We start from the raw sequence: 14,018 nt of genomic DNA, 5'->3' as shown, positions 1-14,018 counted from the left end.
GAGTCATCCTCCTTACCTTGTCACCCTCCTTACTCAATGCCACTGAGGCTCTGCACTGCTTATGTTAGGCTCCAAGTCCTCAGCGTGGTTTGCCACACCTGGACCTCAAATGACCACCCCTGACCCCTGCCCTTTAGTCCAATTTCCCATCATTCCTCCCACAGACCTTATGCTTTCAGCAAACTGGCTTCTTTGCCATACTCAGAACACTCTACTTAACATTTATGCTACCTGCCTCTGCCTACATGGCTACCTTTGACTAAATACCTTTCGTTCACCATGGCCTTCTCTTAGTGAACTCTTACTCAGTTGTCAGAACCCCATCCAAAGCCATCTGGTTTGTATAGAACTCCATCCTTCCTTGTGCTCTTCTCTTATAACCTGAATAACCTTCCATTTGGGAACTTCTCATAGCATTTTATAGCTAGACTGTGACCTTTCTGAAGGCCAAGTATATCTTACATTAATATTACCAGAACCAAGCACATCTTAAAGACGTAGCTAGCAAGCAATCATTCAAAAGGAACTAGCACCTGAATTCACATTTTATGGCTCTGGGTATCTACGGATTCCCTGCCTTGTGTACTACTGTATCTTGAGAACAGAACAGCAGACCCATTTGCTAAAGGACTATTCATAATTCTCCCTCTATTAGGTGACAAATTTATTTTTCATTCCTCTAATCTGCCTTAACAATTTTTTTAGAAATGGACTTTCGGAAAAGGACTTTCTTCCCTTTGACACCACATTTTAATTAATTAATGTTCATACACAGTGGTTTCCCAGCATACAACTGTAGAATTTCCACTGGAAGACCAAACACGATGCCAGATCGTAACTAAAGCTGATTCCCTGGGCAGAATTCATTAAAGAAAGTAATTCTGCAGAAAGGAGAAAGAAAAAAAAAAAAACCCCAAAAAGACTGATGTCACGGCTACAAGGATTTAGAACCAAACGCCGATTCAAACTGCTTCTTCCCCAGTTTCATCTGTGCACTACTCTCTGCAGCCAACCAGGATGTCATGGACCTAACTTTTAGTGAAACCCCTTTAACTGGTGAGAACAACACTGGGGGCATTAACATTCCCAACGTGGAAACACAGTAAGAACCGACAGCGTCATCTTTTTTCTTGCTGCTGTAGTCTCTCCTGTTTAGCACAGGGCCTAGTACAGTTACTCAAAGTTTTGATGAATGAACAAATAATCTGATACTTTTTTTTCAAGGCAGATGTTTCTTTAGGCTTCAAATGGAGAAGAACTGAACTGCACATGAACCATGAAAATAAAGACAAATAGTCTTGATACATCTATCAAGAGGATATTACTTAGGTTTCAAATAAAACAAATTGTGGTAATGTTTTAAAAAGAGTTTGGTACTAAAGACTTAGAGTTACATTATTAGACTTGTTCTTGGTCTATACATGCTGCAAAAGCATATAAGCCATTGATTTATCTAATGCTCAGAAAGTATGTAAGCAAGAGGCACAACTGTTTATGTATATTTTTTAAAATTAAATGCTACAGTTTTGCTATTAGATTGAAGGTGTGATATGTCAAACAGGCCTTATAAAATGTAAGTTGACTTGCCCCTCTTTAAGTTTTCCATTTCCTTTGTGCTAAGTAAATTCTTAGAAATTGCCTCATCAATTTCCAACTATTGATCTTAAACCAATTACTGACATTCATCCGCTCTTACTACAATTACTGCTGAAAGCAGTACCTCTAGGGCACTGTATCAAGTGATTTTTCTGGAGCCACAGAGCTAGTAAGACTGGTAGAACTAGGATCAAAAGCCAGTCTTCTTGACTCCCTTTTCAGAGCCTTTTCTACAAAATGTTGCTGTCTTTTAAAAACACAAGGCTGTTGAGGAAACAAAATGGAACTTTTATATCCCTTTATAAAATATTTTTAAAAAACGTTTTTTAAAAATTTATTTATTTTGACAGGAGGGGGAAGGAGGGAGGGAAAGAGAGAATGAGTGGGTGAGGGGCAGAAATAAAGGGAGACAGAGAATCCGAAGCAGGTTCTGTACTGTTAGCACAGAGCCCAATGTGAGGCTGGAACTCACAAACCATGAGATCATGACCTGAGCTGAAATCAAGAGTCGGATGCTCAACTGACTGAGCTACCCGGGTTTCCCAAAACACCTATTTCTTAAGCAAGTACTATATGTAAAGCATTCTTGACTTATGGAAGCATTAGAAATGCAAAAATGAAAAGAGCTCTGCTCAAGAAACTCAGTCTAACATAATATAAAGTATAAAATATGTAACTATACTATAAAATCCCTGAGCAGTGGATCTTAGTTTTAAAAATAGTTAATTGTTAATAAGACTATTTACATTCTCATCCTAAATTCTAGGCTATATACTAATAATTTTATATATTTGAATTTTTCTAATTTTTTGTTGGATAGAAGACTTTCAGCTCCTTGCCTTTAAATTCTAGAGAGACAAAGTGTTCTTTTTTTTCTTTTATGTCTTTTATTTATTTTTTAGAGACAGAGACAGTGAAAGCAGGGGAGGGTCAGAGAGAGAGGGAAACACAGAATCTGAAGCAGGCTCCAGGCTCCGAGCTGTCAGCACAGAGCCCAATGCGGGGCTCGAACCCATGAACCGTGAGATCATGACCTGAGCCGAAGCCAGACGCTTAACCGACTGAGCCACCCAGGCGCCCCGAGAGACAAAGCGTTCTTAAAGATCATCTGATACAGATTTCTTCCTCAGTGAAGAATATCTGCAACAAATGGTCATCTAGCCTCTGCATGAATGTGCCTAGTGACAAAAAGCTCACTTAAAGTATTTGCCTTTTACGGTGAGTCCTATCTCAAGTGGGACCAAACCGTCTTCCTTCTGACACAGTCGTAGACCTGCTCTCTACTGCTGGAGATCTTACCTACAATCCTTACAAGAAGTCTATGAACTTCCTGAAATTGGATGCAAACTCCCTATGTATGTACATCCCCTGGGGAAAGGGGTCCACAGCTTTCTTCCATCAGATGCTCGGGGTAGTTTACGATGGCTCCCAAGGGGGTTCGGGACCCCTGCTCTAAAAACGCAGCATAGAGTCAGCTCACAAGACTCCTTCAGACATCGAAGGGGAACATCGCCTATGCGAAAAGCATGGTGCTTTAGGAAAAGCACCACTAATGTTTCAAACTGCTGGCTCTCCAGTTTGTGGGTGTCTCATAAAATAGGACAGAACCATATACAAACGTCTAGATGTGGCCTGGACCTGCATACACACTGTGAGATCATGGTATCTCTCCAGCGGAACACCTTACTTTTATATCACACATATGACATTCTGTCTCATAATGATCAAGCCCAGTCTTTGTTAAACCTTAATGCAAGGATTTGTATTCAAATGACACAGTGAAAGCTGCTGTTTCAACTGCAAAGTGCTACATAAACATTTATTATGAAATCTGTTTTGACATCATCGTTGCAATCTGTTAAGATTATTTTGAATGATGATGCAAAAACCCAATGCACTGACCATACGTCTTAGCTGGGGATCCTTTTCAAGTTCTATACGCAAGTCTGCAAGCCTTTATTCAAGTGGAGAAAAACGTCAGCCTGAGAAAGTAAACTGAGCTGAGCAACTATTAATACGAATACAATGATCAGTTAATTAACAAATCTTCTTTGGCTATAGCTGTTCAACTAGCGGTAACAGAAAGATCCGTAGGGCTCAATTAACGGACAGCACCACAGTCCTACTTACAAAGTACTCCATGTGCGCGCAGCGTCTCCAGTGTTACTTACGAAGTGCTATGTGCGTTGCATCCTCTAAAGGATAACCTCGTTTTGCAGAATTGATGACACAGAACCCCACAGAAGACATGGACTGCTCCCTGCAGAGAGAGACACAAAGCACCAACATTCATAATACATACGTACGTAAGTCACTTAAAGACGCAGCTCAACTTCTTCCCTACCACCTCAACAAATCTAGTTAAGAGTTAACCCAATTACACGAGTTACTGATTATACTATGATTGTACCATTTGGGGGAAATATAGCTCAAGTAAAGATTGGGTACAATGGGAACGAGTTAAATTTTTAAGTCACCCAATCCAACACTTTCATCCTGCTAAGTGTGCGAAGATAATTAACTTATCTTCAGAATCCTCTTACGTGATTTCAATCCCTCACAATCTGACTTCCACAGCTCGGTTTCGCTTTGAAACCGGGGCCTTAACCGGGCGCGGCGCGGCCAGCAGGGAGAAGCCGTACTTGGCCAGCTGGAGCACGTTCCTGTAGCAGCTGTGCAGGGAGCTCTCGGCAGCTGTGCGGTAGCGGCTCTTGTACTTCGGTCCCACTGTGTGAATGATGAACCGGGCGGCCAGGTTAAATCCTTTCGTCAGTTTTGCTTCACCTGTCCGGCAGCCTGGGGACAAGGGAGCATGCTTAAGTCATGGAGGTGTTAGCGGGGGGAAAAAAGAGTCAGCAAAATAAGGCATAAAATAGAAAAGCAGTAAGAACTTTGAGAAACTTCAATTAGGAATATGGATTGAACACAAACACTGATCGATTCTCAAGAGGACAGTGAAGCAATACAATAGGTATAACAACCGAGACGAAGGGAATGGGAGAGAACATGTAGCAGACAGGCACCATGAGAATTCTGGAAGGCAGAAAGCCAGAGGCCTAAAAGTAACTGATTCAGCAAGGAGAGGAGGAAGCGAACTGCTCACAGAAAAGAGGTCGCCAATAGGGAGCAAGCTGGCTGTTCAGAAAGACAGTGTTGGATTCAAGATGTACGGCTTTGATTCAAATCTGGAGTCTCCACTTTCCTGCTGTGCTCCCTGCACAGCTGCCTGGCCTCTCCAGGCCTTGATTTCCTATTCAGTGGGAAGACTATTGGTACTCACTTCACAGGATTAAACAAGTTAATACATGCAAAGTGCATACATGCATTATCAACCATTCTTGTTACTATGACAGAACACGAGGAAGGCTCAGGATCTGGAGGCCTATGTCCTTCTAAAGGCTATGATGGGAAGTGGGACCTAGAAAAGGAGGCTAAGTTAAGTTTGCCTAAAGACAGTCAAGTCCACCAATGCCTTCCCCAGCCAGCACAGCAAGGGGATGATTTCTTTACCACTAAAGCAGCAGGGATGTTTACTCTTTGGAGATGCTTATCTAGAGAGATTCTGAACCGCAGAACCCCAGGCACAGCTGAGAAGAGGAGATTAGTGACAGTGTTATACTCTCTGCTCCTAACTGGCACCTAAAACACAGATGTCCATGCTTACACTCCTTCCAGGGAACTGAGAGGCTCACAGCAAAGGATTCACAGATTGTGACCACGAAGGGAGGTTCCCCAACGAAACCAAGGGCTCCTCCTGCTCATCATGTGCGGCTAGACCCGCCAAGCAGTAACTCTCACCCATGCACACAGAGAAAGCTGCCCTTCACCTTCTCGGTTCCTCCCTCCTAAGTACAGCTGACACTCAAGGATCGCCAGGAAGTGAACAAAGCCTCTGACCAAAGGGAGACAAAATGATGCTCAGAAATGAGAGAATGCAACTTCCTAACACCAGAATTACTACTGTCAGGTAGGCAAGAGGAGACACAGTACCTCAGAAACAAAACCAGAATGTTATATAAAAACAAACAAACAACTATTCCGAGAACGGAGAAAAAAAGTGCTTCTGTACCTTTTACAGCCAAGAGAAAAACGTGATAGCAGGAATGAAAAGCTCAACAGATACACTAAAGCTGAAGTTAAAGGAAGCTTCCAGAAAATAAAAAGCTAGAAAATAAGACATTAAAATTGGAAGTTTAAACAAGGAGGTACAAAATCCAATAGAATTTTTCAAAGAGAGAACAGAGAATACAGAGGGAAGGAAATTATGAAAGAAATAAAACAAATTTTCCATAACTGAAAGATGAGAGTTTCTAGCCCATAGGATACCCAAACCATATCAAGGTGGAAACTATGAAACTGAGAATACCAGAAATACGATGAGATCATAAAGTTTCCAGAGAAAAAAACATTAACACACAAAGAGTCAAGAATAAGAATAGCATCTCATTTTTCAAGAGCAATAATAAAAATAGAAAACAATGGAGCAATGCCTTCAAAACTTGGAAAATGATTACTAACTTAGAACTTCATTTTCAATGGAACTTCCAATTAAGTATGAAGGTGGAAGGTTTCAGTAAGTTTGCCCCCATCCATCCTTCTCAGAAATCTCCGGTAGATTTACTCACAAAAATGAAGGAATATACCCAAGAAGAGAAAGGCATGAGAGATCTAGAAAATGGGGAGATTCGCTAAATAAAGGATTTCCTAGGATAATAACTACACAGCGGGCATGGGAACAATCTGGAGAGGAAAGAGGATGGTGGATTTCAGGAGGGACCTTATCAAGAAAAAAATGGCGTTGAAAGATAACCAGAAGTTTTTGACTTTACTGAGAGGTGTATGGTTGTATTTAAAAGTCTGAGACTGAATCAACGATAGGTTAGAAAATTAAATAAATAATCAAATCAACAACTCAGAAGAAAATAGCTATACAAAAAGAATTCAAATCTGTTTTGTAATAAGCAGGGAGCAATATTTTTACAGTCACGATGTTAAGGCTGAATGTTGGTTTAATAAAAATTTGAGACCAATTGGGGAAGGGGGTGAAGGGAGAAGAAAATTGAGTATTTTTGTATAGTTAAAGGAAGGGAGGGGCGCCTGGGTGGCTCAGTCGGTTAAGCGACCGGCTTCGGCTCAGGTCATGATCTCACGGTTCCTGGGTTCGAGCCCCGCGTCGGGCTCTGTGCTGGCGGCTAGCTCAGAGCCTGGAGCCTGTTTCAGATTCTGTGTCTCCCACTCTCTCTGACCCTCCCCTGCTCGCACTGTCTCTCTCTGTCTCTCAAAAATAAATAAAAACATTAAAAAAAAAAAAAAGGAAGGGGAGTGGATGAATAATGGTTTAATCTTTAATTTCCACAACAGGAAGTCAACAGTTAATTAAAAATCAATATAGTAGTTGTAACAAATTATTTGCAAATAGAAGGTAAATAAAATAAGGACACTAAAGGTTTGAAAGTATATGCCCCTGAAGAAATGTAAGGGAAAGGCAAGGAACAGTTGCTTTCCTTTATACATTTCAAAGTAAGATTCTTTGACTTTTAAAACCACGTATACATTAATCAATGAAAAGCCATAAGCACAAACTGATACTCAAAAAAGAGAAAGGGGGGAAAAACATCATTTGGCACCATTTGAGGCAGCTATTGAACCAATTCTTAGTTTGTAAAATGGTAATTAAAAGAATTAAGAATTTATGCTGCCCTCTAATGGAAACTAAAATTCAGAGTAACCACATGTCATTTATTGGGGAAAGGCTCTACTTTAGACGAATGTCTGTTAGGAACCATGGATATGATGATAGGTTTTAGAAAAATAAACTTCACAATTTTTTTTAATATTTATTTTTGAGAGAGCGCCCGCAGGAGAGGGGCAGAGAGACGGGCACAGAGAGGAACAGAGGATCGGAGGCAGACTCCATGTTGACAGGCTGACAAGGAGCAAGCCCAAGTTGGGGCTCAAACCCACAAACTGTGAGGTCACAACCTGAAGTCATACAGTCAGCCGACTGAACCACCTGGGTGCCCTGACAACTTCACTATCTTAATGAAATGACTGACTCAGACAAGGCCTATAAATTTTTGCTAAAAGCATTATGTGAATGGGTGACAGGGTCCTGGGCATTCACAGGACTTAAATAACTCCATATTGACTACAAAGGGTAAAACAACTGTACAAATGGAAGAATCCAGCTGCCATCGCTCTGAGTCAGAGAGTCACCTCAATGTCAGTGATGGTCCATTAATGGGTCAATCAGAAGTGATACATCTCCCAATATGATACACTAAGAACACAGTACATCACTGATGAAATCCTTTTGCCAAACCTGATTCAATTAGATACAACTGCCAGGTTATAGGAAACACAAGGGATAAAGCGACAGACCAAATGGCACCTCCAGGTAATCAGATAAATCCAGAAGGTGGGTCATCTTGGAAGACATGTTGGCCTAGTTCACTTAACACGTGTCATAAAAAGGGAATTGAGTTGGATGAAAAAAAATCTTTAAAGATACAACAATTAAATGTAATGTGTGGCACTTTGGGGTCAAATGGAAATTTAAAACTATGGTTTGGGTATTAGATGAACTAATTTCTGAAGCCAAAAGGTGGAATTCATTTGCTGAAGAAAAGAGCCTGTGAAACAGTATATGTACAATTATCTTAAGGACTGTATACATACAACTATTTTATTTTGGTAATAAAATATTTAAGAATATGCATATACCCATATCACATAAAGATCCAGGAAAATTATGCACTATAGTACTAGTGATCTTTGTGTGGTGAAAATGTTAAGTTTTCATTTATTTTGTAGCTTCTGTGAATATAATTTCTACAATTTACATCTACTGCTTCTGTAACTAGAAAGCACTTATTTGAAAAAAAAAAATATATATATAAAGCAAGTAAGCTAATATGTATTTGGGCGTCAGTTTGCAGAATCAGTCCTGAAGATCTCTGTAGACAGACTATAGAAGCAGAAAAGAATTTTAAGTGCTCAGGATACTTTGGTTTTGGGAATCCCACCTTTCCCTTAATAACTGTGAACCAAACCTTGGAGGTCTGGAGACTAGACTCTTGCTAATAAGCCACTGTTCCCAACCTTCCACTTGTTCTTTCTAGCCTGGATTTCTTCTAACCCAAAGTCTAAATCCTGAGATCATTATGAACAGTTAAAACACAATCCTGAAGGGATTTTTAATTCCTGCAAAACAAATGCAAATTTATTAAGTTCAAGTCAACTCTGGCCAGCTTGTGTTTTACCCCTGCTAAGAAGCACTGCTACAATGAGAACCTGAATACCTGAGTATTAAAGATTAGATAAGGATTTTTAAAAAATTTTTAATGTTTTATTTTTGGGAGCGAGAGAGACAGCGTGAGCAGGGGAGGGTCAGAGAGAGAGATACAGAATCTGAAGACAAGCTCCATGATCATGTGCTAGTTGTCAGCACAGAGTCTGATATGGGGCTAGAACCCACGAACCGCGAGATCATGACCTGAGCCGAAGCCGGACGCTCAACCAACTGAGGCACCAAGGAACCCCTAGTCAGGACTTTTCAACTTCACTTATTTCTCTCCAAATCCTAACATCCACAGTAAGAAACACAAAAGTTGTCTTAATATGTAAAGCAAAGAGTCCTATTCATAAGAGGACAGAACGATCAAAAAATGCAGTGTGCATACTCCCATCCTAGCAAACCTGCACATTAAGTACCAAGTGACAGAGCATTTAAGTAGATCCTGATTGCAGGAGAGAGTATTTTCCTCCCATTCTGCACACGGAGATATGTACGCTCTATAGTGGAGAATGCTCTGTGTGTGCCTGAGAAAAATGTGCATTCTGCAGGTGTGAGATGGAATATTCTGTATAAGCCTACTATGTTCGTTTGGCCCAAAGTGTAATTCAGGCCCGCTCTGTGCTTACTAATTTTGTCTGGATGATCTATCCAGTGTGGAAAGTGGTGGACTGTGGTCCCCGACTATTACTGTATTGCTGTCTGTTTCTCCATTTAGGGCTATTAATATTTCCCTTAAATGTTTAAGTGCTTCTATGTTGGGTGCGTGCATATTTACAACTGCTACATCCCTTTGATGAACTGACCCCTTTTTCATTATACAGTGACCTCTTCGGTCTCTTGTGACCAATTCTGACTGGAAGTCTATTTTATCTGGCAGAAGTACAGCCCCTCCTGCTCTCTTTTGGTTTCCATTTGCACAGAATATCTTTTATCATCCTTTCACTTTCAACCTGTGTGTGTCATTAAAGCTCAGTTGAATCTCTTGTAGACACTGTATTGCTGGCTCTTGTTTTTTTATCCACCAATCACCCTGTGTCTTTTGATTGGAGAACTTAGTCCTTTTATGCTTAAAATAATTGCTGCTAGGTAAGGAATTACTATTGCTATTTTGTTGTTTCCTGAGGTTTTTTAAGTTTTTTTTTTTCCCTCTCTTGCTGTCTTGCATTGTGATTTATTTTTCTTACTGGTATGCTTTAATTCCTTTCTCTTTAGGGTATCTATTAGAGGTTTTTTCTTCACGAATACCAGGAAACTTATATAAAACATCTTACAGATACAATAGTCTATTTTAAGGTGTTAACAAGTTACCCTCCTCTCTGATGCTACACTTCTGGTGAAATAGTCTGATACTGTTAGTGTTTTCAATAAACATGAGACATTATCGCTGCTGAGTCCAGTTAATTAAAATCCTGGGGAATTTGTAGTCATTCATCTGCTCCTTAAAGGATGCCTCCACTATTCTTGGTACAGGGCACGTGGAGACTAGTAAGACATACAGCTCCTGTCCTCAGGGAGGTCAAAGTTTAATGTGAACACCGTTATCGTATAATCAATTTATAAAATTACAACTGTGATAAGAACACAAAAGAAAAGTATGCTGGGAGCACGTATCATGGGGAGAATGGCGTATTCTGAAGTAATTATGAGGAAGAAATATAAGCAAAGACTTAAGAAGAATTAAGAACTGAAAGAGCAAAGTACATGCAAAATTGAACAGGTTTGGTTGGACACGGAAGGAGCCAGGAGGCAACTGTCTGAGATCCGGTAAGGCCTCGGACACCAGCTTAAGGAGCTTCCATTTTAAGTGTAACGGGAGGCCGCTACACGGTGTAAAGCAGGGAAGCAGTAGGAAGGGATTCACAATTTAAAAAGCAAATGCTTACTATATGTGGAAAACAGATTTAGGTAAAGAATGGATGCAGAGAGACCAGTGGCAAGGGAAACTTCGGCCGCGTCCAGTCAGAGGATGATGGAAGACAGGCCAGGCTGGAGGCAGTGGTGATAAGGACACTCAAGACAGATCTATGGCTTGATGACAGCCTTTATGTGGGGACAGTGAGGAGAAAGTCTTAACTCTAAAGTTTCCTGCATGAAAAATGGGAGAGAATGATGATGCCACTTCACTGGAAGCAAATACTTTCTTACATAGTAAGGGTTGTCGATAGGGGCTTCCCATCCTGAATTTGGATAATTAAGGTTTTAAACTTACTGCAAGACTTTCATATTCACCCCTGTCAATGTTTTCTTTTTTTGGCTCATAGTTCCAGTCGGCTCAGAATATTTAAAAATTCTTTGGTCATCTAACATCTCCTAGGAACTCCTCTCAGTTTCCTATCATCTACAAATTTGGGGAGTCATGCTTTGTAATCATTTATGAAGATGTTACTGAAAATGTAAATAGGGGAGAGGATTAAGTATCCAGCCTGCAGCGCATCATTAATCATCCTTCCTCAGGTCTGCAGCGACTCATCAAACAATTGAGGCCTGTAGCTAACACCAGCAATAACACTAAACACGTAGAATGTGCTTAGAACTTAATGTCTATTATCTCATTTACGTTTCATGATATTGTTTCCATCCACAAATACTTGCTGAGCTTTTGTCATGTGTCAGGAACTGAGGTAGAGACTATTATCACCATGCCCCACTTCAGAGAGAAGGAAACTCAGGTGAAGTAATTGGTTTTACATTACACAGTTGGTGATGGGCAGAGCTACAATATGAACTCCAGCTTGGAGACTCTCAAACACATGCTGTTAAATACTGAGGTTTCATTTGTATGCTTACATTAAATTTGATGACTTTCTCTTACCCGTAAGTCTAGCTCTAAGGTGTGAAATATATATATACGTACACATACACACATACACACACACACACACACACACACACACACACACACACACCCCCCCCCCCATAAGGAATTTTTCCAGACCAGCTTCTCTATTACCTTTATCAAAGAACTTGTCAGTATTATCTCTACTACATTTTCTAATTTCTAAATGTTCTTCACAGTATCGTGTTTTTAGTTTAATTGAGGGCTTTTTTCCTCCTTAAGCTATGATAGAGTTCAGTTTCTCCATCAGATAATGTAATTCTTCTCCCTCGATCTTCTCTTTCATGGAATCAGCATTATTAAGTATTCCTCTTTAAAATTCTAATATCCTTATTAGGTTAGAAACCAGTTTTCACTGTTAAATGGAAGAGGTCACAGGTGAGATTTGTTATTTACATTTTCAGAAACATTGCTGTATTTCATAAATACTTTTTTATAAAATGGGCTGATTGAATTTTGTACTATTCTATTTGGGCTCAAATAATAGTAACTTGGTTCACAATGTTGGTAATTTAAGAAAATGAATGCTAATAAAGTAAACAAGATTCTAAACTAACAGAACTCTTCCCTGTCTCCATTTCAAATGAAATATTCCAAGAATGTTCTGCTTAAAAAAAAGGAGCAAGGGCAAAATTAATCAAGAATATATACGTTCTTATGATGCATTTTGGTTTTATCAATAAGTCAATTTCATTTCCAAAGTGCAACATTTGCTCTCCACGAGGTATAGGAAAGATTCTCTATCAATATCAAATAATGATTAGAATTTTTCAGTTTAGAGAAAGGATAGTTGTTTCACAAGGCTTACTTGTGCAAGAAAATATATAGCCAAGAAAATTTAACTGGCTATAATGACTGTCATTTTTTAAATTTGAGAACATGACCGAGGAATTTTACTGACAGTATAGTCTCAGTGTTCAGTTTCTAACACAATGTGGGGTTTTCTAAAGCTGTGTTTATGTAATTTAAAAAAGAAAAAACAACTACATCCACGTAGTATTTTTACTAAAAGCAAACATGCTTCTTTAAATATCAAACCTGATTCCTGATAACATACCCAGGAAAACTCACCCTTAAGTTTCTGGAGGTCCTCCTTCAAATCAGGTCCTGCGAGCATGAAGACACTCTCTGACACGGGGTTCTTATCGGTAAGACTTTCATTGCTGGTGTTCACAATGGCTGTACAGTTCAGTAACGCCACATCTCCTTTCCTGAGGAAATGATAAACAAATAAAGAGCAAGTGTGGGGAAAAGGAGGGAGACAAGCAAGCTAACTGCTAGTTATTTCAAAACATTCTGTCCTCACCCCCTTCACAACACTGGTCTCGCTGGCTCACAAGCTTAAGCAATAGTAGAAAAGTAGTTCTGGACTCAGGAAGACTAATCCGGCCTCTCAGCCAGACCTTTAATGCAAACGCTACAAAGCTGCAACCCAGTGACCCATCGTGTTATTTCTCTGATTCTTCCACTTTGCTTTCATTGTAACAGAATGCTGACAGAGCTGAAAGCAGCTGGTTTCGGGAGTTTACCAAAGCAGCATTATTCAGTAACAGCCAAAAAGTGGATACAACCCAAATGTCTATCAAGTGATGAACTGATAAAAGTGATAAATGGCATAGGTTTAGCCATACAACGGAATTATCATTTGGCCATAGAAAGAAATGAAGTACTGATTCACACTACAACACGGATGAATCTTTAAAATGTTATACCAACTTACAATGGACTCCATTTACATGAAATGTCACCAGTATACAAATCTATACAGACAAAGTAGATCAGTGGGTAGCTGCAGCTGAGAGGTGGGGAACCAGGGAATGACTGCTAATGGGTACAGGGCTTTGGCGTATGAAAATGTTCCAAAATTGACTGTGGTGACAGTTACACAACTTTGTGAATACACTAAAAACCACTGACGTATACAACTTGAACTGATAAGCTGTATGATATGTGAATTATATCTCAATAAAGTTTTTTTTTAAAAAGAAAGGTACTACTACTAAAAGATGCAACAACATAGATGAACTTTCAAATAATTATGCTGAAGAAAGGTGACCAGATGAAAAAAAGGGTGTGTGATTGCATTTATATAAAACTTTGGAAAATGCAAATTAATCGATAGTGAAAGATCAACGGGATGTGGAGTCAGGGAGGGGCCATGAAGAAGGGATTCTGCAAGGACATAAAAAATACTTTTGGGAGTGATAAATATATTAATTGGGCTGTTGTGATCAGAGTGAGCGAGCAGGCTCATGGCTACACACGTCAAAGTGTACCAAACTGCACACT

At 39.7% G+C, this 14,018-nt stretch overlaps 1 protein-coding gene across 3 annotated transcripts in view; it reads right to left on the bottom strand.

Annotated features, from left to right (window-relative positions):
* GDAP2 (ganglioside induced differentiation associated protein 2) overlaps nucleotides 1-14,018 on the bottom strand; it is a 58,267-nt gene that overhangs the window by 36,025 nt on the left and 8,224 nt on the right. For all 3 annotated transcript variants that reach the window (XM_029946581.1, XM_029946582.1, XM_029946583.1), the window contains exons 3-5: nucleotides 12,801-12,940; nucleotides 4,239-4,392; nucleotides 3,768-3,856 (exon numbers count right to left, since the gene is read on the bottom strand). In XM_029946581.1, coding sequence (XP_029802441.1) covers nucleotides 3,768-3,856; nucleotides 4,239-4,392; nucleotides 12,801-12,940 — 383 coding nt within the window. The remainder of the gene's footprint in view (nucleotides 1-3,767; nucleotides 3,857-4,238; nucleotides 4,393-12,800; nucleotides 12,941-14,018) is intronic.

The sequence above is a fragment of the Suricata suricatta genome, chromosome 8, assembly GCF_006229205.1.
Source record: "Suricata suricatta isolate VVHF042 chromosome 8, meerkat_22Aug2017_6uvM2_HiC, whole genome shotgun sequence".
NCBI classification, from domain to species: domain Eukaryota; kingdom Metazoa; phylum Chordata; class Mammalia; order Carnivora; family Herpestidae; genus Suricata; species Suricata suricatta.
Note: the sequence above shows the minus strand (reverse complement) of the source record. Positions and strands in the feature narration are given on the sequence as shown.